Source organism: Pholis gunnellus (genome assembly GCF_910591455.1).
Source record: "Pholis gunnellus genome assembly, chromosome: 12".
Classification (NCBI taxonomy): Eukaryota; Metazoa; Chordata; class Actinopteri; order Perciformes; family Pholidae; genus Pholis; species Pholis gunnellus.
Window position 1 is genome coordinate 8,697,987 of NC_136539.1, and position 24,854 is coordinate 8,722,840.

At 42.0% G+C, this 24,854-nt stretch overlaps 3 protein-coding genes across 6 annotated transcripts in view; 2 read left to right on the top strand and 1 right to left on the bottom strand.

Annotated features, from left to right (window-relative positions):
• Positions 1-18: 18 nt before the first annotated feature.
• Positions 19-2,706, top strand: osgepl1 (O-sialoglycoprotein endopeptidase-like 1). Its single transcript, XM_079170824.1, has 7 exons — positions 19-432; positions 522-909; positions 1,009-1,213; positions 1,666-1,814; positions 2,153-2,283; positions 2,369-2,440; positions 2,539-2,706. Exons 1-7 carry the CDS (start codon positions 221-223, stop codon positions 2,621-2,623), a joined length of 1,242 nt encoding a protein of 413 aa, XP_079026950.1. The 5' UTR covers positions 19-220; the 3' UTR covers positions 2,624-2,706.
• An 876-nt stretch (positions 2,707-3,582) lies between these two features.
• Positions 3,583-9,654, bottom strand: fkbp7 (FKBP prolyl isomerase 7). Its single transcript, XM_079170923.1, has 4 exons — positions 9,424-9,654; positions 8,789-8,940; positions 6,453-6,580; positions 3,583-4,500 (listed from the first exon to the last, which is right to left on the bottom strand). The coding sequence occupies exons 1-4, from the start codon at positions 9,639-9,641 to the stop codon at positions 4,339-4,341; spliced, it is 660 nt and encodes a 219-aa protein (XP_079027049.1). The 5' UTR covers positions 9,642-9,654; the 3' UTR covers positions 3,583-4,338.
• A 1,948-nt stretch (positions 9,655-11,602) lies between these two features.
• LOC306704145 (glutaminase kidney isoform, mitochondrial-like) overlaps positions 11,603-24,854 on the top strand; it is a 37,596-nt gene continuing 24,344 nt past the window's right edge. For all 4 annotated transcript variants that reach the window (XM_079170364.1, XM_079170365.1, XM_079170366.1 and 1 more), the window contains exons 1-7: positions 11,603-11,998; positions 18,346-18,442; positions 18,743-18,864; positions 19,672-19,801; positions 20,855-20,934; positions 22,000-22,163; positions 23,261-23,319. In XM_079170364.1, the coding sequence (XP_079026490.1) occupies positions 11,688-11,998; positions 18,346-18,442; positions 18,743-18,864; positions 19,672-19,801; positions 20,855-20,934; positions 22,000-22,163; positions 23,261-23,319 (963 nt within the window). In that variant the 5' untranslated portion in view covers positions 11,603-11,687. The remainder of the gene's footprint in view (positions 11,999-18,345; positions 18,443-18,742; positions 18,865-19,671; positions 19,802-20,854; positions 20,935-21,999; positions 22,164-23,260; positions 23,320-24,854) is intronic.

Genomic DNA, 24,854 nt, shown 5'->3' on the forward strand with positions numbered 1-24,854 from the left:
GAGCGAGTTATCGGTGAAGAAAGACTACAGAGCATACTCGTGCTTTCTGCGGGCTTTGTGTGTGTTTTTTTAGTTTACCCTGAAACCTGATGTGATACCGTCGCCATGTTAGTGTCCGTTTTCAAATTAACGCTATGGGTTTAAAATTAAATGAGAAATGAGGTGAGGTCACCCTCAGTCATTAGACTATTTTAACTCCCAGTTGGCTAGCATTCGGGTCATGACCATGTTCCCTGCAAAAGTAAAATGTCTGCACAGGCTGCTACAGCTTCAGCACACATTGTGGCGCTCTCCTTCACTTGGAAAAGCACCTTGCTCCAGACTGGTTTTGGGCATTGAGACAAGCTGCGACGACACTGGAGCTGCTGTGCTGGACGAGACAGGTGCAATATTGGGAGAGTCTCTGCATTCACAGAAAGAGGTTCATCTGAGGTGGGTGACAGAGCTGTACTCAGTTAACAGGATCTTTGCCTTAGGGGTTTTGCTTTTGACTTATCTCCTCCCCTCTTGGAGCGCTGCAGGACTGGTGGCATCATCCCCACAGTGGCACAGCAGCTCCACAGAGAACACATAGAGCGTGTGGTCCAGGAGGCTTTGGAGAGGAGCGACGTGGACCCGAGCCGGCTCTCAGCTGTGGCCACCACCGTGAAGCCGGGCCTGGCCCTGAGCTTGGGCGTCGGCCTCGAGTTCAGTCAGAAGTTTGTGAGGCAGCACAACAAGCCCTTCATCCCCATCCACCACATGGAGGCCCACGCCCTGACCGTGAGGATGCTGCAACCTGTCGCCTTCCCCTTCCTGGTCCTGCTCGTCTCTGGTGGTCACTCACTTCTCGCTGTGGCCCGAGGAGTCGACGACTTTCTGCTTTTGGGTCGCGCTCTGGATGAAGCTCCGGGGGATACACTGGATAAAGTGAGGCCTTAACGCTAAGATACGGTGTGTTTGTTTGTGGCCTTGGTGTTGAATTTGTGATTATAATCAAAAGAAATATTGTCTTCTGTGGGTTCACAGGTGGCAAGACGTTTGTCCCTCATAAAACACCCACAGTGCTCCACACTAAGTGGAGGACAAGCCATAGAGCTTCTAGCAGAGGATGGCGACAGGACGAGGTTCCCTTTCAGGACACCTATGGGACAAACATATGACTGCTGCTTTTCTTTCGCTGGACTGCGGAATCAAGTTAACATGACGATAATGAAGAAAGAGGCAGAGGAAGGTACGAGGACACACAAGGTCTCAGGAAACGATAACCGTGACCCATGTACCAGTGATCAAATTCATGGACGTTTTTCTACAATATACATTTTGATTTGTCCAACACAGGTGGAACTTAAAAAACATGAATTCCTGCATTGCAAGAATTCCTGGGATTACTCATGTTATGAGTTTCACCGGTCCTTTTCCTGCTGTGACAAGTCAAAATGTCTGCTGTGAAACAGATCTTTGAGCAAAATACAAGATGAATAGATGTTTGACAGGTTTATATGTAAAACATGCGGTTTGGGAACATCTACATTTTTCATTTGCACACCAGGAACGAGACACTCTTAATAATCTTTATTCAATAACATGTGCTTGGCTGCTGTTGCTACTAACTCCTGAGTATTGTCACAGGTGGACAGAAACTAGATTAGTTAGATAAGTAACTTTTTTTCCCTCCATCTTTAGGTATAGAACAGGGGACACTGTTGTCATGTGTGAAGGACATTGCAGCTTCTGTACAGCACACAGTTGCCTCTCATCTTGCAAAGCGAACACATCGCGCCATCTTGTTCTGTAAGGCAAACGGCCTGCTGCCCTCAAACAGTCCCACCGTGGTGAGTTCGTTAGTCCAGGTTGTATTTTATAGTTCAATTTATAATATTATGAATAACATTTTAAATCTACAGTATATTCTAATCTAAGTAACTTTCTTTTGTATTGATCTTTCACATAACATTAACATTATATATGAGGGGGTCCTCATATACATACAAATAAAGAAGAATAAAAAGACCTCTGCTGTAATGAGTTGAGAGCCACAGACAGGGTAGGGGTATTGGAAAGTAATGAAGGATGGACATACAAATATAGAATAACACCAGCATCATCCTTTAATTAAGAAAAAACTGTGGATATAGATTCAAAGATTTCATCATTAACTCTTTTTTGACAGGTGCTGTCTGGAGGAGTTGCAAGCAATCAGTATATCCGCAAGGCATTGACCGTTATCACCGACGCAACAGGACTACGCCTGCTCTGTCCGCCGGCCAAATTCTGCACTGACAATGGAGTGATGATTGCATGGTGTGTCTATTGGTTTTGAGTGAATCTGATTGGCTGTAGAGTTGTGTCCGTCCGAGACAAACTCACTTTTCTCTTTGTTAAACAGGAACGGGGTGGAACGCCTGAGAGATGGGAAAGGGATACTTCCTCCAGATGTGGATGTCTCCTATGAGCCAAAGTAAGTCGACACTGAACCGAAGATTTCATTTGCAATCTCAGTGGAGATTATTAGAGATACAGATTTGACCATTCGCTCACATACATGTTGTATTCCAGGGCACGGCTGGGTGTTGACATGACAGCAGAGGTGAAGGCAGCGGCGATCCGGTTGCCGTCAGTCAGGATGAAGATCTCCAGATGACAGACTATTGGTCTTATTTGTGACCCCGAGATTTTCACAGTTCAAGAGTATATAGTGTGTTTATACTGTATTATAAACATGTTTTTATACATCTCAATTGATTTGTTTTGATTTGAATACTCCTTACAAAACTACTGAAAATTTGATTTATTTTGGTTTTCTATGACTGGATTTTTAAATAATATATCCGTCATTCTTGTCATTACCAAAAATGAGTTCAGCTTATTGTGAGCGGGCGACCGATAAATATGCAAAACTAATTATTTTGTAATGATGGCAGCATTTGTTTGCTGTATGCATGCACTTGTATATTTATATTGAAATTTATATTAAATCCAATCTGCCCTCGCTTAGAACTGTAGAACATTTTAACAACAAAATAGATCTTAGGATAAACAGCGGTTAATGACCTTGAGTAAACCCCATTCACATCTGTCAAACCACTGTACTCTACAGCAGATACCATTTAATTCCCATTGAGGCATATACTTGGTTGTTATTGGCTAAACAGCACCCTCTAGTGGTTAGTTTATGTAAACGCACCTCAGCACACTGGAGAGGAATCACTACAGTAATTGACCTGATGACAAATGAAAATAATTTTCTTATGGATCATATACAGAGGAAATAATTTGCATGTCATACACATTATTTGGGCATAATTTTCAGAAAAACACCTCACACTAACACACATTTGTCTTTTCAGGTCTGTCCTCAAATTCCAGTTACAACCACTGGACCGCTGGAAGTTAAAACTGCAAATTCTCTTTTGAACGTTTTTCTAATCTTAGTAAAAAGCCCATGAATGGTTTCAACCACTGAGAAAAATATAAACCACTTGTGGCATACTATATTTTTTCCACATACACTATGGTTTGTTTCTTGTGTTGTTCAACTGGATACAATGGTAGTCACTATTTCGACCACATTAAGATGGACACACAACTTGTAAACATGTCTGACAAACCACAACATTTAATCATCAAACTGGTCAAACACAGCCCACAAATTCTGGCTTGTTGGACATCCTCTCTTAGTAAGAAAAGAACAAACATCCGTTCAACAAACCCAACTCTATGGATCCGTACACTGGTGACATATAGCAGAGAAAACTCACAGGAAGGATGGGATCCTTTCAAATCTCATGACAGTCAACAGCCAACCATTTCACAACATTGTGCAACATTCTGGTTTCTTCTTTGTGCTGCAATGTTCACCGGGACACAAGACTTAAAAAATATATACTGTATATATATTTCAAATGCGAAATTTAGTGGCATTGGCATAAAAGTTTACACACGTGTTGGAGATGTTCTTGCATAGTTTAATACTTGGTATATAAAGTTAGTAGCTAGTTTGTTGGCTTGTAAAGATGTCTTAGTGGCTCCAAACACCTAAATGCAGCTGCTGCCAGTCTGCTTTTTAAAAGGAAAAAATCCATCTGGGAACAGCTGGGGGCTGATTCCTCTGCATTTTAGATCTCATTTAGGTGTTTCATGTTTTCATATCATTCTAGTGGACAACTGGTCAAACGTGGATAAAGTGGTGTCTCATTGTCATTTTTACTGCTACAATATTTTCATAGAAAAAAAAGAACATCTGCATTGTGAAAAACATCTGAGGGTGGATTTATTCCTTTACCTATTCACGTTTTCTCTCTAATTGATCAAAGCACATTATCTAAAAATAATTCCCAAGATCCACTGCTTCCAACACTAGAGCTCATCGTGTTCATATATATTATACTCCTTGGCACTGATCAGCCCGTCGCTGTCCTGGTCACTCTTGCGGAATATATCAGCCATGATCTTCTCATAGAACGGGTCATCACGTGGCTTCCCAGATTTTTCATACTCCACCTTCAAGTATGCTTTTACCTGTAAACAAAAGCACATTGTCGTTCACACTTTGGAATCAGTAACAGACATTTATTGTACTTTTACAACAATGTTATCATATCATGAGCAACTGTTGTGCCTCACAATCAACATGTCATATTGCTGATAATTTAAACTGCAAATGGTATTGATAGCAGGTCCTTCATGTCTTCTTTTAATGTGCTGATAACGTCATGAGTATAAGCTTTCTTTACATTTGGTCATAACAATAATTACTGTAATTCTGGGATTGAGCAAACATTTTGGTCCCTTTTAAAATGGGCTTCCTTGGTGGTTTGCAGTACTAATGTCCTTTATTTTGTATTGACACTGCTGTAAAGAATTACTGTGAGCAAAAGCAGTAAATTAATTAAAAGTAAAGTGATTTATAGCCTCACAACCTTCTAGTACAATCCATGGATGTTTATGATGCGAGATAATGAGATAAGAAACCAGCGTGGCCTTCAGTCTTACTGAGGCGAGGTTACTTTGGGTTGGAATGTTTTATTCTTTAGAAGCGGTTTGGAAAGCCTGCGATTAGAAAATAAAGTAACAATGTGAAATCAAGTTTAAATGAAGGTTCACTGGGATGGCAAACACATTTCTAGTTTTTTTTTGTGCTCATTGGATCCGTTTAAAAAATACCCACTACTAAATGACAATGTAAGGACAGTACAAACAAATACACTTATTTAATTACTTTCTGAGAATGAGATGACATGATTTATACAACTCTCAAGTCTGTGTGTCGAGTATGAAGCTTGAGCCAGAAGCTATTAGCTAACTTTAGCTTAGCCTAGCATAAAGACTGTTAGCAAGGGGAAACAGTGTAGCTCTCTGCAAAGTTCAACGATACACCATTAAAGCTCACTTATATCATATTTGTTTGAACAGTACATGAACAGAAATGTAAAAACATTCATTCATTGCTTATGACATCAGTGACCATACCCCAATTTTATTTTTTAGATGTCCTCGAACCCTCTGGACTAACATCAATCCTTGCATAATAAAGAAAATGAATTAAAAAAGCTCCCTGTGAAGATTTTCAGAATAAAACACCGTTCTTATCCTTACTTCTCCCCAAACACTTCCAAAGCTGTCAGAGACGCCATTTGGAAGAAAGCGCAAAGTGACAATCATCTGCCTGACTGATAACTGTCTCAGGAAGTTCAGGTGAGGTTTAAAGTCAACTGGTCGGCTTAAACCCTGACAAATCTAAGAGGGAAGATTATTTAGATCTTTCCCTCAGCACTGATTTAATTGCAGCACCTCTGGCTCACATTTTTAACTTGTTATTTGCATCAGGTAAAATGCAAAAAATCTGGAAGTCTGCATAGGTTTTTGTATTACATGAAGGTGGTAGTGACTTACATAACTACCCACCAATCTCTAAATTGTCCTGCTTATGAAAACATCTGGAGTCTCTAGTTCCTAGAGTCAAGACAGACATTACAGCCAGAGCAGTCAGGACTTAGATCAAGTCACAGCACAACAACAGCTGCAGTATATGTATTTGACAATACCATTGAAGCCTCGAACAATCATCAACAATGAGTCATACGCCTATCAAGCAAACTGAAGGTTCAAATGAGATTTTAGTCTAGAAACAAATCATGTTTCTCTTCTGCTACTCAAAAGACCAAACAATCAATCTTCAACTCTGTCTTTATTATGTTGATATTGTATATATGCATGTTTCTTACTTCTAAGCCTTCAAGAAGAGGTCTTTTATGCCTAGTTACGTCTCCTCTCCGGTGACATTTGATTACAGTATCACAGGTATCATCCTGAAAGGAAAACATGTACACACTGCACAGGAAGAGGAACCGGTGTTTAAAAGAGGCCTAACGGGCCCGTGGGGCCCCCTAGCATGTTAATCCAACCGTGGTTATTGCCTTTTCTGTCTGAGCTACTTTTGTGATAATTACCAGCTTGTGAATAATGATTACCTCAGCCTTTGTGAGACTTCTGTCTCTGTCAAGGTCCATCAGTCCGAAAGCCTCCATGCTGCGTGGTCCCCTGGAAACAGAGTAGACCTCCACCTCAAAGACCACCGTAGCATTGGGCGGCACAGGATCTGTTCCATCAGGAGGAAATAACAGCACGTCAAGACTCTAAAAGACCACCAGCAATAATAACGCCATAATCATTAGTTACTGATCATTTTCATCATGCGCTAACGTAGGGGTCTCCAACAAGTAGCTCGTGAGCTGCCAGTGGCTCACTACCCATTTCTGAGTTGCTTGTTAAAAGGTTAAAGAATATGTAGATTCAAAGTCACTTTAAACACGTTTTAATTTCTATGCAATCAAATTCACAGACATCCCGCACGATCAGCCATTAATTAAACAAGTAACGCTGTTTCAAGTGTGGCATTAGTCACATTACTATTAATATTACCATTAACGCACATTACTGACTTTGCTTCTTCCCCGGAGTCTTTGTGCTTTCTCGCTTCACAGGTTTCTGTGGATCTTGGTTATATCTGGACCGTGGTCTTGCCTGCTGCCGTGGTCCTACCTGACTCTTACTTACTACTCTCTTAAATGAATTGTTTGTCATATGCATGTAATGCGTTGTAACTCTGTTATGTTGTTCATTCTGTACACATGACATCTATTGCACTTCTGTCCATCCTGGGAGAGGGATCCCTCCTCTGTTTTTCCTGTTCCGATGTGAGGGTCCCGGGACAGAGGATGTCGTATGTGTACAGATTGTAAAGCCCTCTGAGGCAAATTTGTGATTTCGGGCTGTACAAAATCAGTGACACTGTAAATATTAGGCGATGTTAGCACACCAGATTTGACAATGATTGCAGAAAATAGCCAGACCACTAAAAGGCAAATATACTATTTTCATGAGGAAATGTTTTTACCATGAATGTGAATGACAAATGTCTGCTATTGGTGATGAACAACTTGGTGCTATGAGAAGCTCTCGGACACTTTTATTTAGTCAAATTAGCTGTCAGAGGAAAAGAAGGTTGGAGACCCCTGCTCTACCGTGTAGGGTGGAGTTGTGAAGTTGGTTTGACAACATTTCAGGAGGGATGGGAGTTGTGTTTTACTGTGTTTATCTGGTTAGTGCTTCTACTACATATTCAGACTTTGTGATGAAATGGACAAAACAGCCACTAACTACATAAATGAATTGATCTTAACGTAGTGCTGATTTGGCATCAAGAGCTAAAGTCATTACGAAAATGTAAAGGCTAATAAGGCATTAATTCAGCAAGAAAAGAGAAATAATGTCAGTAGAGCAACATGCAATTAAAGCCGTTCATCTTTACTGGTGGTCCCATTGCAGCTGAACAACAGACGTTTTTAACTCTCAGCCCTGGAGAGCTTTACATGGACGTCAATGTAAAGCAGGCTGATGCCGGGATAACTAAAGCGTGCACTCTTTAGCAAAGCAATTTCCTCCATAGCCAAACAGTGAAATCAACGGATGAAACCTGAAATGCAAATCCCCAGGCTGTGCAACAGCCTGAGTCAGATCACAGCATAGTGCATTTATGAACAACATGAAGAGGTTTGTAGGACATTGTAGTTAAAAGGTGAAACACTTATCGGCTGTTAGTTTTCAGAAAGTGCTCCGGTGCATGCAAGAAAGAGCGAGAAGAAGTAGAGACCTTTAAACCTTTGTGCATGCTGACAGTACATGCCATGGGGGGGATGAGTAGCAAACACTGCGAGAGGATGTGATGCCCTTCCAACTAAAGTGCTGTGAAAGAACACAAGACAGCATGATGGCAGCTCCTCCAGCAGAGACAATACTAACATAATAATCACTTTAAAGGATTTATTGTTTTTAACTCATTAATCACATCATATGCATACCACTGCTGCCCATTTTCATCGATTTCCAATGTTCCCTCCGGCCACAGACATGCATTCATTTCACTAAGACATTCAGTTGCAAACATAAAACTTGCTGAAAACAGGTGATCCATCAGCATGTGGACAAAAACATTTTTGTTACACGTTTTAATTGCATTACATTGACATTACAAACTGAGGCTGTGAAGTTTGAAAGACATGGATGTTCACCAGGCAGGGAGTGTCTAAAAGACTCTATCAAGTTGCATTATGGGAAGTGTAGGATCCAGTGTTCTTAGAGTGTGTAAATCTGTGGTTTAGCATTGTATTGTTTGGTGACGCGTGGTACGGATGCTCATGATGTTCGGCCCAGAGCGGAAAAACGACAAAATCTACGGTTTAGCGATGGGCAACGTAAACCCTGTGCTGACACTTGCAAAAAATGACTGTGTATTGCATTTACTTACCTTTGCCCGTTGCTCCAAAGGCCAGGCCAGGCGGAATAGTTATTTTTCGTTTCTCTCCAGGACACATGTCTTCCATCCCTTTATCAAGGCCCTTGATGACTTGTCCGACGCCCAGCACGAACCACTGAGGGTGCCCAGCTTTGTCTGATCGACTACAGCAAACACAGTAGAAAAAGAGACAACATCCTCTCAATCAATCAGCCTTTACATCTATAGCATTATTGTGTTTTTGGTTAAGGACTGCACTATTACAGTGGTTTTTTTATTATATGTAAGGCTCAGCCCCCACCTTTACCACAATTACTCTTTGTCCCTTATGACCATAGATCCAGGTGAGGACTGATGAAATTCTATACGCAGGTTTAACTACAATTCCCAGTGTTTACCCAACCCTACCTTCATTTAGGTCACACTGAAATAAGGGTATACAATTTTACAAAACACATACAAATAAACCGTTGCATAACATGCAACGTGAAACCTGTAGTGAAATACTCATCACTCCCTTCAGTTATTAAAGCTACATAATAACAATATTAGTAATGATAATAATACATTAATAAAGTTCCCAGCCTCATTTGACTTGTAGAGAGAATATCTATTAACTGCAGCTAACTTTTTCTCAAACCACCAACCTGCAGTAGAACTGAGCACCACCTTGGGCGAGGAACCCATCGTAGTGGACGTTCATCAGATCTCCTCTTTTACTCTTTTGAGTGCACTGCTCGGGTTTGAACAGGACTTCAATCTGGACCTCGCCATCCAGCTCAGCTGTTGTCGCCAAAACACACCATAAACTGAGCTGCGAAAAAACGAAGAGGCACAGTGTGCAGCTCACCAACCTCCACATCATGCCGCTGTCTGTGTATGCGTGGCAACTTCTGGGAGTGACGTTTGAACACACCGGAGGACGTGGAGAGCTGCTGCTGGTATCCGGGGTCTGTACTGCCCTGAATTTGGACTGTCAGGGATTTCTGCCTCCTCGTTCCTTAAGTCCCACCTCCTTCACTATAATTGGCCCAAGCCCTGGTGGCCCTGGCCCTTCTTTAGCGATCACTCATTGGACTACCGAACCTTGCTGTGGCTTGCAGCCTGACAGACTAAACTAAGAGCAACAATAACACTCAATTGCATTTCAAACAACTATATATGACTGTATATTGTATATGGAATGAATATATGAATAACTAGAAGTGAAAAAATGTGCTAAAATGTGAAACACACTACATGTAAAGATTATGCATTCATATAACTGCTAAACTAAAACTGTAAAATACTTCCGCATCAAGTCTGATTCATTTTCATCACATATGCATGCTAGTTTATAAAATAAAACCTTATACAAGTAAGAGCAGCTTCCGGTACAGAACAGTAAAACGTAATGCCCGGGACTATAGAAGTACATGGAACAAAAGTTAGGCTACATGAAAAATAAAAAAACATTGAGCACGAGCCAGATTTAAGTAGTTCCATCTTTACTGGCAACAGTGGTGGCATCTTCAACTACACTAAGGTGTGACGAGATGAAATGGTCTCCAGTTTTGAGGAATGACAATTTAAACAGTGCAAAAAAGATAGATAAAATAAGTTAAAGTTGAGCATTTGGTAGGTAGTCTATCACAGAAAGATACAGTATAACAAATGATCCTGTAAATCAAAACGTAGATAAGGTTATTGTTGCAACATCAGTACTATTTTTTTACGAGACAGCTTTTTCACAAAATAATGTCCCCCTAAGCATGTAACTTACACATACATCTCTCTATATAAATAATTTAAATGAATAGCTGAGAGAGGATCCCATTATATCCAACGGGTATACCAATAGCCAACATGTTGTAAAAAAAGTAATTATATGTTGACTTTCGTGACCTGCAAAATTATCTTTTAAATTAACAAACATGTGTAATTCATGGCACAATTCATACAGGATTAAAAATATATATTTGTTTCTCACCATTGAGTACAACATTTATTTTCAGAAATAAGTCATTTGGTGTCTCTTTGCAGTTGTTCTGCCCATTTTCTCGTCTTTGAGATCGCTGTCTCTTTGCAGCTGTTTTGCGCGTCTTAGTTGGTCTTTTGTAGTCTTTGTAGTCTTTTTATGTTGCTTTGTGGTTGAGTCTCTTCTTGGCACCGCCACTGTGAGAATTGGGCACCTGAGCCTGGGGGCCCGTTCAGCAATCCATCCATGGTTATTATGGTGTTATTAATAGGTAAGTGTATTACCTGCAGAACAGACAGGAGCACCAGCACGGAAACAAATGTACTGCTGTGGACAGCGGCAGCAGCAAAACGTATTTTAGAGACCTAAAATAAAGGCCTAGTTTAAAGAGAAAGCGAAATCAATATCAGATTAAGTGCTATATTTAGAATATATTCTCATGGGTAACTGAACTGAAAGTAAAACTATCTATAATATGTTTGTCAACAGAGTCTTGTGGCTTTGAAGAGAGCAAAGATAAAGTTTTACTTTCTGTTTCACAAATATAGCGTAAACTTAAAAGATAACTTTTTAAGGTGAGCCTTATAGGTGCCCCCCCCCATCCTTTGCAATACATTCCTTTGCTCTCGTGCTGGTACTCCTGCCACGCAAACAGATTTAATCACCCTACTGTGAAAAACAAAAAAAAACATAACAAGACTTGACAGACACGAAGACACTCCAATAGAAAACTTGAAAGCGCTATTAGTTATCTTTGAACGCGCGCATCACTTCGATTCCACCAATAGGAGCCACGGGGGCGTGAACGTGCGCCTCTATGTATTTTTGGACGCCGGCGTTTCTGAGTCATCGCACCTCAGTCAGTCAACGTGGTAGCAGACGCAACGGCCGTGTAGTTGCCACCGGATATATTTGGAACCACGACTTTCTCTCCAACTGCCCGACAGGATTGAGATGTTACATTTTAGGTGTTCGACAGTGCTGAAGGAGTTGTTTGAAGTCACCCTCAAGCGTCCTCTATCCGGCTCCATACAGAAGCCCTGGTCCCCGACCCGCCACCGCTGCTGCTTCGGCGCCGCCTCCGTTGATGCCAGAGCCGTCTCCACTCCACTGAAGGTCCTCTATGCCGCCACGCACCGCCCGGCGCTCCGCGCCGCGCCCCGCGCCGCCCTGTTCCGCTCGTACTGCACGAAAACGGAAGGCGCCGTGGAGCTGGAAGAGCAGCTGAAGAAGGATGGCGTCAGCAGCGAAGAATCCAGCGACAAGTAGGTTTCAAGCACTTCCCCGGGGAACTACTGTGTGGCACGTTACGGTCGCCGTAGGATGCATGGCGAGTAGTGACGCATGCGGACGCAAGCGGATGTGCGTTACGCTGTCTGCCAGCGGTTACAGACGCTGTTAAAACCGCGTTAAATAGCGCTCAGTAACTAGCCAACATAACATCGTACACCTTAAAATACTAAACGGGTGTATTGTCTATAGACAAGCTCACCTAAATACACACGTATGATATACAATAACACAGCTTACCATCTGCCATGGCTTCACAGCTGCAGCGAGCATACCATGTGTGTGACTTGAATACTGGGTGCAGCCTCCTATGGCTCGGTGCCAAGAAGCTATATAAATACGGCGCTAGCAACTTAACCGAAAGTCAATTAGGATTCTGTTTTACCTTGACGGGTTCGTATGTGACGTTAGGTTTGCTTGAGACCACGCGCTGCTCGGTGCGGGCAGGTTTCAAAGTGAGGCGGCGGGGATCCCCGTGACAAGGTCAGAGATAATGTGGAGGATAATAACACCAGCTCGTGGACGGGATACGAGATGGATAAAAAAAATTCTCACTTTTTTTAGTTTTTGTTATAATCATTGCTGCGTGAATTTGATTTGTGGCTTCTTTTGGTCGCTTCTACTGTGACCTCCCACTCTCCTTAGTGACGTGATGTGGGTCACAGTTTGAGGGCCGCACCAGACTACTGACAATACCCTTCTGTCCCGTCCACAGTAGGCTGATAGAAAGTGGAAAACAAGAAAACCCCATTTAAGTCTCTGTGTGGCTTCAACTGCTTCATGTGACAGTAACACATAGAACATATATACTATTACAATTGTAATGTTTAAATGTCCACAGTTGTAGTTTTTCCAATAGAAATGCATGCCAACCATGTGTGCATAGTTGCTCTTCTTATCATTCCCTGACTTTTTTTGGTGTCTGTAGAAGCACTGCCACTTCCATATAGGGCTGCAGACATGAAGCCTATGCCGCCTTGTCTCATAAGGGACTGCTCCATGTCCAAATTGTGCCATTTGTCCAAGTCTATGCAGTTGTCTCGCTGTTTAACAGTAATTTCAGTCCTAACTGCCTTTGCCATTTGTAATTACAGAATAACGCACTTGTACAAGACTAAAGATAACAACATGAAGCTCAAAGCAGTTTCTACGGATTGTACAATGACAACTTTTACCTTTTCAAAATACCAGAACTTTTACCAGATTTGAAGTGATAGTTTGTCTCAATGTAAATACAATATGTGAAGGTATTTTATTTATGGAGTTGTAATGGTATTTACAGAGCTATACAGTTTTAAAAAGGTATAGATCGGATTATTTGAAGTGAGGTTGAGTGAGCTACTTTGGCATAATCAGTGTATTACTTACAGTAGATGTCGGGAGCACCAGACCTGGAGCAAAACAATGTACTGCTGTGGACAGGGGCAGCAACAACACATTTGAACATCAATTTAAGTGTACACTATATTTAGAATATTTTCTGATGGGGAACTGAACTGAGGATAAAACTTACACCGTTTTTGCCAACACTCTTGCAGCGTTGATGAGAGCACAGGTGCGTCATCATTCTCAGTATGCTCTCTTCAATGCTACAAGAACCACAAAAACAGTTGCCAAGAATGCCACAATGTTTCACTTTCAGTTCAGTGGGAAAGGGATGTCTGACGATAAGCTAAAGCGGTAAAATATTCTTGATAGCACAACCTTAAACTAATATTGATTTTTTTTTAGGGTGGGGCCTTTCTTGTGGGTGTCTAAAATACTTTTTTGTTGCTGCCCCCGTCCGCAGCAGTACATTGCTTTGCTCTGTTTGTCTAAACTGGGGGGCGTGCCGTCCACCATCTACTGTAGATAATACACCGACTACAGATAAGTACCTCATACAACCCCCCCCTTCAAGTCACCCGTTTATCCCTTAAGAGTGAGCTGCAATCTCCCATATCATGACACTACGGTAGAGCATGTTCCCAATAAAAAAAACCTGGTACTGATTTTAAAGTCAGCCGTCCAGATACACGAGTAATGAAAGCGCTTTCAGATTTATAGAGTCAATCCTGTTTTGTTGGCAATTTCAAAATTGCCCCGTTGTTCAATATTCCTTATGTCGGGCATTTCACATTCCTGGTAGTCAGCTGGCTGTCTGTACAGTGACTCCAGTCCATTTATTTCCCTTCTGCCTGAAGTGGACCGCCTGAATGTGTGCGCACAGATGCACAGTACGACAGTGTCCATGGAAACTTACCGTACTCTGAGGCCGGTCCTGTGATTCATATTTTATGGGTCAGCAGCAGCAGCAGCAGCACAAAAAAAAGAACTGTTGATGCACGAGAGGGGGATGACGTCATGAGGCCTCACAAGATATATCTCAGAAAGAAATGCAGTTTATGCATTGAGAAATCAATCGCGATACAGCGTTTTGATTGTTATTCCCTTCCGAGAGCCTCACAGACGTGTTTTACAGAATAAGTGTCCCTGGCTTAGGGCCAACTACCCGGATCTATTTGTGCGGTCAGTTACAGCTTTAGTGGGTTGAGGTGGATAAGATTAAGATATCAAAAACGGAACAGACAAATTACTTGTGAAACACATGACTGAGTTGGAAAGTGAAAGACACACTTGGTGTTAATCTCTCTCTCTCACACACACACACACACACACACACACACACACACACACACACACACACACAGTACTTAGGGAAGTGTGTTAAGTCACTGATATGACCATGGATATCACCACACTCTCAGGCCAGATAATTGAATATTCATTTACAGTTAGCGTTTTGATGTTAAGATGACCCCTGACATGGGGTGAATTGAACAATAATTGCTGTGTGAATACTACAATACTGGCCATCAATACTGCGCTCTAAATCCTCCAGAGCAAAACATACATTTCAAAATCACAGCGCAATCTTTACCTAGTATCCAGGAAACTCTCAAAGTGCTCCGCTTACACCAATGAGCAGCCATCCAGAGGCAAATGGACTGAGCCATCTGCCTGTAAACAGGATTTTTAAATGTACCAGTAGAGAGAAACAAGGTGTGTTTAGGTTGTATTCACACCCGATTTGTTCCGCAGTTTTGGTCATTAAAGCCGCCGTCTCAACCAAGCAGTTCGCTTCGTTACACATTAGAACCGTTATAGTCTATAGCCAAAACCAAGATATTGACAAGTTTAGTCCAGTGTCTGCTGGTGACAACTGAGAGTATCAACCGTCCACAAGATTATGTGATATGCATACGTGGCACACGTTAATTCTGCCATCTGCCCCATCTTGTTGCAGTACACTGTCTGTCGGTGTTCATGACCAATGAAGTTCAGTTGCAGCATGTCTGTTATAAATTGGTATTTTTGTGTAAGCTCTTGCCAACTTCCCTGTGGCTTCTTTTATTGTTTGTGTTACAAACTTAAATTGTTAAGAAGTTACCTAAAATTATTAGAACTAAAGGGCAACAGTGGGTCAGTGTCTGTTTTAGGCCCGGTGGGCAACTTGACCACAGATGTGAACGCAGCCGTATACTATAGCACTGAGGATACCTAATAACAGCGTGCCTGAGCAGACATTAACACTAAGCATCCGCATGTTGCATTAATGGTAGGATGTCTGTATAAGGCCACAGGCAGATCTGAACAAACAAGTTTATTCGCCCCAAACATGTTTTTTTTCCTTTTTGCGACAATGTTCTGAAGGGTCGTGGGTCGCATTCGAACCCTGGCCGCTGCAGTAAGAACTCAACCTTGATTTATGAGGCAGGTGAGCTACATGGGCTTTACACTTTTTAGAATTTTCTTTTTCCTCAGGCAAAGTATGTGAAAAATGCTTCTTGTGCTGTAGTCAGTTATTTACAGACTCAAAGCAAATGTATCATGAGCCTTGGTGAAGTGCCCCTTAAATTGCCTAAATACTTCCTAATTGGCCCTCAAAGTGCTGCTTTTTGGGCCCTCAAGGCAGAAAATGCATGTGTCTAGAAACACAAACACTCATCCCCTGCTTAAGGGTTTTCTCATTACAACTCTCTTAGAATGCGGTTGCACAGGTTGTATGAAATACGATTGATCCTCCCACTCATCCATCACTCTATCCTCAATTCAACTTGCACGTAAACATGTCACTGTGAGGCGTATCATCCGTTGCACACTGCTTTTGCCGTTCGCCTTGTGATAATGCGGTGCACCTGTCCACTGCCGTGTGGAACGCTGTTGTAGTGACAGATGTGCTGGTCAATAGCACTCCCTTTGAATTAGGCATGCCTGACAGACGGCATTTTTGACGATCTTGGTCTGTTTGCACATGTTCCGGCGTAGTTACCTTGGCTGTATGTGGAGTGTTTACTCTGTGGAGAGTGGAGGACGTACCAAAAGGAGAAGAGATGGAGGCAGAGAGGGAGGTGCAGGCTGAATCCTTGCGTATCAAATGCCGATGTGTATCACGTGACATGGCCATTGCCCCATCAGTGTTGAATTAGAAGCATCTGTGCCATGCAAAAGCTTCTGTTTTAACAGGGCACCTGTGAGGACAAGTTTGGCTATTCGTGGTAAAAGGTTACATTGAACGGCATTATGCCTTCTTCAATGTGATGCATGGTCTTTAGAAGCAGGATGTTGGAGTGGGACAGCAGACCGTACAGGATAAGTCTGGAGCACAATAGTCGCTGCTAGTTATCGAGAGAAAAGGACTTTGATTCGATTGGACGAGACCATTTTGAATTCTGGTCCTGCACTGAGTGGAGTTTGCCCCACCGCAGACCACGCTGCTGTGTCATGATCAGCGTGTGAACGGGCCACAATGTTGGCTTTATTAATCCAAGAGCCACTGTGGGCTGGACAGCGCTGACGACCAGAGAATTCCTGGAATTTAGGCCGCTTAACACCGCTCCAGACACTACCGCCCCGTGCTGGGGCATTATGTTTGTGTAATCAAACTATTAGAGATACAGGACCACATATAGTCACATGAGTGACTTGACAAAGCAGTCTAGCTCGCTATGCAGAGGGTTTCTTATGATTTATAATTACCCCAGTTAAGGTTTGATTGTTTGTTTTTCACTATAAAGGATGTTCACTGAAAAGGGTGTCCTGTGATGCAAACAAATTATTTCCTTCTTTACAAAATGTAAGGTAACGCAATTATCGGGATAATATCGTGCATTCTTATGGCCAAGAAATAGGGCCATTACATTTTCATATCGTCCCATGCCTAACAAATTGCCCAGGAGGTATTTGTTGTCAACTATTGTCCAGATTGAAAGGATTTCAGAAGAGAATTGGTGTTGTCTTTAAAATGCTTATTTATATCCTTTTTATAATATTATTATTGCTTTGCAGGCGCCAAAGCTGTTAGAGCTGCGTTTCTCAACACAATGTTGTGAGCGAATGGACCATGTAGTGACCATATAATGAACAAATATATAAAAGCCAATAGTTTGTATTAGTTATAACCGTACTGATTGTGTGTCTATTAAACAGGTGCTTTTTTTTGGTTAAGGAGAGCTTAATGTGCCTCCATATCTGTGACATTTTGCAGGTGGACACACCTGCAAAGTGTTGGCTGTTAGTTGAAAACAGCTTTGAAGCATTGTGCTCAGGCCGGACATGAGCATGCCGCCCAACGGTGACCCCAACGGATCCACACTGACTCTCTTCTCCCTGTGGAAAATATGCAAACACTACAGAGCACAGTAAAAATGGAAAGTTATAAAGCCGGCTGTATCTTCTTGTTGGCGGTTTTAATGTGGGCCTGTTTTACAAGTCACGTTGTCCAGCTGTGCTGTATCACAGAGGAATCTAGAACTCAGTTTACTTCTATCGGGACCAGGCCCTCTATACTAATTTAGCCCATTTTTTGAGCAGTGACCACCTTTTGATCTGTCTTTATCTCCCGATTTCCAGCCCAACATGGCGCTACCCATCAGGGAGCACTGCCAACAGGAAACATTCAGTAACGTTGTCCCGCACAATGAAGGCTTTGGGCGCTACGTGCCACAAACAGACACACGCGCCCCCGTGGCTAACGCTTCCACTTGGATGGCATGTTTCCAGTATAGCCGCTCGAATCCCTCACTAATGTGATAAGATTGTATCAACTGCCACAGATAAGCTCTTGTGTTTACACTGGCAAGCCAGGTGGGAATGGGCTTCATTGTGGCTTGTGCTAAAGGGCGATCCTGTTGCACGCCAACCATGCCTTCACCGCAGTGCCACTGTGTTTACTTACATTTACACAACAACACATGCTTTGCTGCTCCCATGTACACCGTTAACGTTGAGTGCTCCGTCTTATACGCGTGTGTTTGTGTCTCTCCACCACTTTCCAACCTAGGAGAAGAAATGCAAGCATTCTGCCCAGTTTGGAGGACTTGCTCTTCCACACAGTCGCAGAGGGTCAAGAGACGATTCCTGCCCATAAATTTCTCACAGTAAGTCCTTCAAGTTCAGTTCAGCGTGATGGTTGGGGCTAATGTCACAGCATTGATAAGTGCATTAACACCAGATTGTCTCCTCGCTTTTAATTGTTTCTTTTGCATTGGCCCTGTTCAGACTTGGCAGTAACATGTGGACAGTAACATGAGATATACAGCTGCAGTAGTATAGCTTACAGGCCTATATATATATATATTTGTTTTATGTTTCTGTCACCCAAGGTGCATGTTAATGCCATGTCTAAACAGGGCCATTGTTTCTATTCAGAGGTGTTTCTAAATACTCTTTAATTCTAGGCGCTTAAAGCCACGGGGCTTCGCTCTGGAGACCCCAGACTGAAGGAATGCATGGACACCCTCAAAGAAACTCTAAGGAACACGCCAGATGGCGTTACGCTGGACAAGCACCTATTCAAGAAGTAAGGCGTGGCGTGTCTTGTCTGTACACCATAGTGGCACTTTGTTTTTTTTACAATGTTTTCAAAAAGCATTTTTATACATTTTGATGACCGTATTTATTACCAGCAAATTCATTGAAAAATGACATCCATTGAGTTCTGAGATATGCACTTCCATTACAATATATTCTATGCATGAGATCCTTCTTTTCCTGAACGCAGTAAGAATGATATCAATAGCTGTGACGTAAGGTCATGTAATTATAAAGTCCAAAGATGTGTTTTTTCCATTATTATTACATTACATACTTGGTCAAAGGAAACTCCAGATTGCGCTCATTTGAAAATCCCCAACCTCCCTCCTTTCTTTTAAAGAATAGTAGAAAGTCAATAGATGTGTGTTTACCGGTTGATGAGCTATAATTTAGTTTCACTTCTTCTTGTCACAAACTGAGAAAACCACAACACATTAAGGCTTAAGGAAAAGTTTGCCCTCATTTTTCCACAGAGGCGCGCTCCACTTCTCTTAATTATTTTGGCCCTAGCAGTAACATAAAACAGGAGCGTCAACATGTTCCCGAAACCCTCGGAGAACGTGGTGTTGGTCATTGACACACGAGTCGCTATATGGATTCATGTTGGACGACACTATATAGATAAAAAGCAGCTGATCAATATGTAATGGTGAAGCCTCTTCATCAGCCACTTTTATGAACATTCACAGAAGTTTGTCACACTTCAGGGTTGTCCAAACTTGGTTGACAAACTTTTCCTCCAGTTGCATGCAGTCACAGTGTTTTAGCATGCTTTCTGTGGTTTATTCATCAGGTGTGTCCAGAGCAACATTGTCCTGCTCACTCAGGCCTTCCGCAAGAAGTTCGTCATCCCAGACTTCCAGTCCTTCACCTCCCATATTGATGAGCTGTATGAGAGTGCCAAAAAACTCTCTGGAGGACAGGTGTGTCCTTAGATCCATGACTCTTTTTTTTTTGCTTCTCCCAGTGCATCATCGTGAATGATTTAGCCCGCACAGATTCATCACCATCACTCTGTTTTAACAGTCTGGTTTCAGTCTGCATTCAGCTGGTATCAATGGTGTACATCAGTCCTTGATTACAGATCCAGCAGCACCCTGATCTGATTGAAAACCACCGTATTGCCATCTCACACCTGAAGGAAAAATCCGACCCAGAATATGTTTAAAAAAAAGATCATAGTGGTTTTTCCCCCAGCAGCCGTGAGCGAGCTGCCTTTTTCACACGTCGGTGCAGGAGTCTCTTCTGTGTGTTGAGTCAAGTCATTTTAGCGACCAGAATGTTCACACATTTAAAGACAGGAGAGCAGCAGAAATTATGAGTAAAGAGGGCTGATTCTCAAATTGTATGAACCTCCCACAGGGAAACTCGCAGCTCTCAGTTGAAAAATGCATCTGGTACATGGGGTTCCTGCTCCCGAGGCCAACAGAAGGGTCTGTATTTGCAGAAATAGAGACCCTGTTCACGGTCGACATTTTGAGGCTAGCGGCAGGTCCTGAGTCTATTAACTCCAACGGGAGAAGTTCGGGTGAATACAGCATATGACAGTGTTTTTCACTGCAGAGCCACCAAAGTAAATATTGGACCCTCTTTTCACAAGCCACATATCTTCCAAACATTCTGACATGAAGTGGTCTTTTCCGGACAGACAAATAAGGACTTGTCTCTTTCTTAGCAACATACGCTGCATAGAAACATAACATATGAAAAAATGGAAGTATATGGGAAATTACGTGCTGTACTTTTTAGCGGAAGGTGATGAAAAGGCACAAAGTAAGCAAAGCACTTTGTCCAAAAGTAACTTTCTTTTTGACAGGGGTACTGAGGGTGAGTTTTTCCTCTCCGGTCAACAGATGAGGAAGTTGTTATTTTGCATTGCCAGTGGTGTTGGCTTTCCATTGAAACCTGAGCCTCAGCGGTGTAATGTGAACCGCTGCTGCGCCGGCACTCTTTCAGCTGCCTTGCCTCTCTTTCAGGTTGCCGACTATATTCCTCAGCTTGCCAAATTCAGCCCGGACCTGTGGGCCGTCTCCCTGTGCACAGTCGACGGACAGAGGTGAGCCACGAGAAGTATTACAGCGGTACTGTGATGTTTTTGAAATGTTTGTGTGACGTTTCTCAGTTACCATTACAATGGCAGCTCTGTGCTGTGTTCATTCCTGTGTGGGATCACTGAGACCCTGTAGGTTACATAAATACCAAATTGCCTCCAGTGGTGTCAGTGAGGAATGCTAACAAGCCGCCAGTTGTGATTTAGAGAAACTATTCATAACGTGTATTAGTAAAACATTCCGTTTCTAACTGTCTAATAAAATCTCCCTTTAGTTTGTAAAACATGTTTTAACCTGAAGGGCCACATGATTATTAGACACAATATTTGTCACAAAATATTGATTTAAAGATGCTTAGCAAGGGCGTGTGAGTCATACCAGCAGTCTGCTGTACAGAAAGAACACACCCTAGAATTGGCCAATCAGAATCGAGTATTCATTAAAGGCGTGTAATAATGCTTAATAAATCTGTCAGACAAGCATTACTCAAACTTCATGGTTTGATTTATTGCAGGGCGTTGCATTGTAATATACAGGTGTTTTGATCAGCTTGTTCTCTGATAGACACTTGTAAATTGACGAAGGAGTGTATATATTTGTTATGTTTGTGTAAGAGAGGACGTCATAAAGATAACATGGTACTGAACTGATTGTGTCACGCTGGAACGCTCTGTCACTGAAGTTTATGATTTTCCACCAACACCAACATTATTCTATGAAATGGCATCTTCATAAGTATTTACTTGATAATATTTTTCATTCTGAATACGTTGTTTCTCATCACTGAACTTGTATTACAAATAAAAGATTTACCTTTATTTAGACGGGATGGTCCCATTGAGATTTAAAAAGGGGGTTCTGGCCAAAATTGCAGGGTGAAAGATTTGCATAAAAGCACCAACAGCGAAGAGTTTAAAACTTAAAAACAACAGCAAATTACATCAATGATTTGGCGGTGTCATTCTTGTACCAGGACAGGTACAGTCAGTGTTGAAGTAGTCCTTGATCCTTAATGTTGATTGCAGCTGCTTTGTCTGCTTTCATACCTTGGTATCTGTTGTCTTCCGTAGGCACACAGTCGGAGACACCAAGGTCCCTTTCTGTCTGCAGTCCTGTGTCAAGCCTCTGAAGTACGCCGTCGCTATTCACGACCACAGCACAGAGTACGTGCACAGTTTCATTGGGAAGGAGCCCAGTGGCCTGCGCTTCAATAAGCTCTTCCTGAGTGACGATGGTGAGCGTTTAGTTTTCTCCTTCCATTTGTTCATTGCATATTCTTCCGTGTCTGTGAGCTTATCTTCTGTCCGCACACACTTATCAGCCCACACACACACACACACACACACACACACACACACACACACACACACACACACACACACACACACTATCATTCCTCCTCAAAATGTTGCGGTGGAGACCTGATGCAAGTTTGATGATTTGAGAGTGTCCAATGGAGGGCTTTGACTGTGTTTAGGAAGTTAGTGTTTCCTATTTCCTTAAATCATTGAGCAGAAAGTGGGATTGAGTTATAGTATCACATCCTGTGTGTCCAAATCTTTAAAGGTTGCATCTCAATCATTGAAAAACATGGATAATGTTTAAATAATAGAAATATTTTGAATGCTGCTGTTACAGTGACTGATGCTGTTTGCTACATTCCCCCAGAACCCCAAAGACGCTAGGTAGAGCTGCACGGTTATGGCCGAAATGTTGATCAAGAATATTTTGATCAATATTGAGATCATAATTATTCACTGGCTTTAGGGACATCATATTTCTATTGACAAGCTACTGCACTCTGCTTTACTTCTGTTGCCAAACTGTGTGCGCACGCTTACTTGCGTCATCGTTGTTTACAAACTGCAAATTGGGTCAACAAGAACTGGAATAATTTGTTTTCATGTATTGAAATGCATTCAATATTCATCTTCAACGGGATTCGTATTGTAGTCACCGTTGTCGAAACAGTCAGTCTTGCAGGTGTGTGGCACAAAGCTCGGTTTAGTTCATAACACAACAGCAGACGCTAAGTGAGGACAAATTTGCCAACACACTTTGTCACCTGCCAAGCTGTGTACGTGCCAAAACCTACAAACTTGCATAACACTTCGTTACGTGCCATGTCATTAAATAAGTCCTGCTGCTATTTCATATATACCTTTCTTAAAATAGATGTTTTTTTGTCTGTAGTTTCTTGAGTCAATGTGTGCTCTACATGTATTTGATTGTCATTGTGTGACCGGTCTATATACAGAGCTCTCACACATGGCCGCGTGTTTACACTGTGTTCCTCTACAGCACTCTAACGGAGCTCTTGTTGTTTTGCAGATAAGCCCCACAACCCCATGGTTAATGCTGGCGCTATCGTTTGTACTTCACTGATTAAGGTAAAAGCAATAACACTTCTCCCCCTCCGACCTTCATGTGTGTTTTTATGTCCAGTCTGTTTGTCATTTCCACTGAAACCGTAGCGATATAATTCCTGTATGGTGGGTATTATTGAGCTGCTTTATCAAGTAAATAAAATCAACGTTAACGTAATTATTGGCCGCAGACACAATTTGACTTTTTAACAGTGGCCCAATTAACCTACATTTGTTTGAACACAATGAAACCCACTCACAGTAATGCAGAGTTTTGCCGATTTAACACCATGTCCACGCTTGTCAGACCGTTTTGTTATTATGTGGTGGTATTGTTACTCACTCAGCAGACTATAGACTTCCCTGTGTGTGCAGAGATTTATGACTCTTGACTCAGCTGGAATCATTTCTAGGTCACTACGTTAAGTCCACTGACGTGTCTTATTGTGGTGATTAAGACTTGTGCTAATCCTTCCTGAAGGCACTTAGCGAGCCCCAGAAATCTCACACACACACACACACACACACACTGTTATTGGCCCTGCTGAAAATAACCTGGATGGAGAGCTAGTCAAATGCAGGTGCACGCAAACCTGCACCCGGTCTGCGATAAGACCTCACCTGCCACAGCTCCTCCATTTTGTGACCAAAGTCTGGTGTTACACTGTTTGAGTGTCTCCCGGGTAACTCAGCGTGAAGACAGATTGACAGAGAGTCCATCAAATCAAACGAGCTGCTGTTGTTATAAGTATCTTCAGCATTATATAAAGGACCCTACAGAGGAATACAATTATTTTCTTTCTATTGGTGGTTGTGACTGCGATCGCCCCCAATACTGGACCAATTTCAAACACAGTATTTGTCACATAGACACAAAAGCAATAGGGTCCAGGTTGAACAATATTGAAGTTACCCTTTAAAAACCAGCCTAATCCATTCGGTTTGATTATTTACCTCCTTACAGCTGTTGATGTTCTCAAGTTTGATGTTTAACTCTTTAACCTAACCAGCCTCTCTTTGAATAGTTAGTGCTAGCAGTGAATCGTTTAGAATAATTGTCTCATGGACACACACTCGTACATCAGTTGTCTATAAATATCTTCTTACGGATGCAAGACTCAATCACAGATGTTTGAAGTTTCTTTTTGCTGTATTGAACTATAGATTTTTTTTTTTCTTCTTTTTACACATTCTGTGTTAATTGCTTCATGGTCCTGTATTTGACTGTAGTTTTTTCTGGAGATGACCTGATGTTATGTCAAGCTTTTGTCCTAAGTACTTTAAACTGAATTTGTATTCATTATTGATTTTTTTTAAGAAACAATGTGCTACCCAGTTTAGAGATGGGATTACTATTATTAAGTTGTTTTTGGGGGGAGGAAGCAATCTAGAGAGGGATTTTAATGAAATCCTTCACAGAGTAATTAAACTGTGGATGATGCCAAATTCATCCACTATGTTTGACAAAGCATGCTGAAGCATGTGGCCTGTTTGATCTTGATCTGATGTTGGACCTCTAATACTCTCAGGGTCTGGGACCTGTGTGTTTTCAGTGTCCA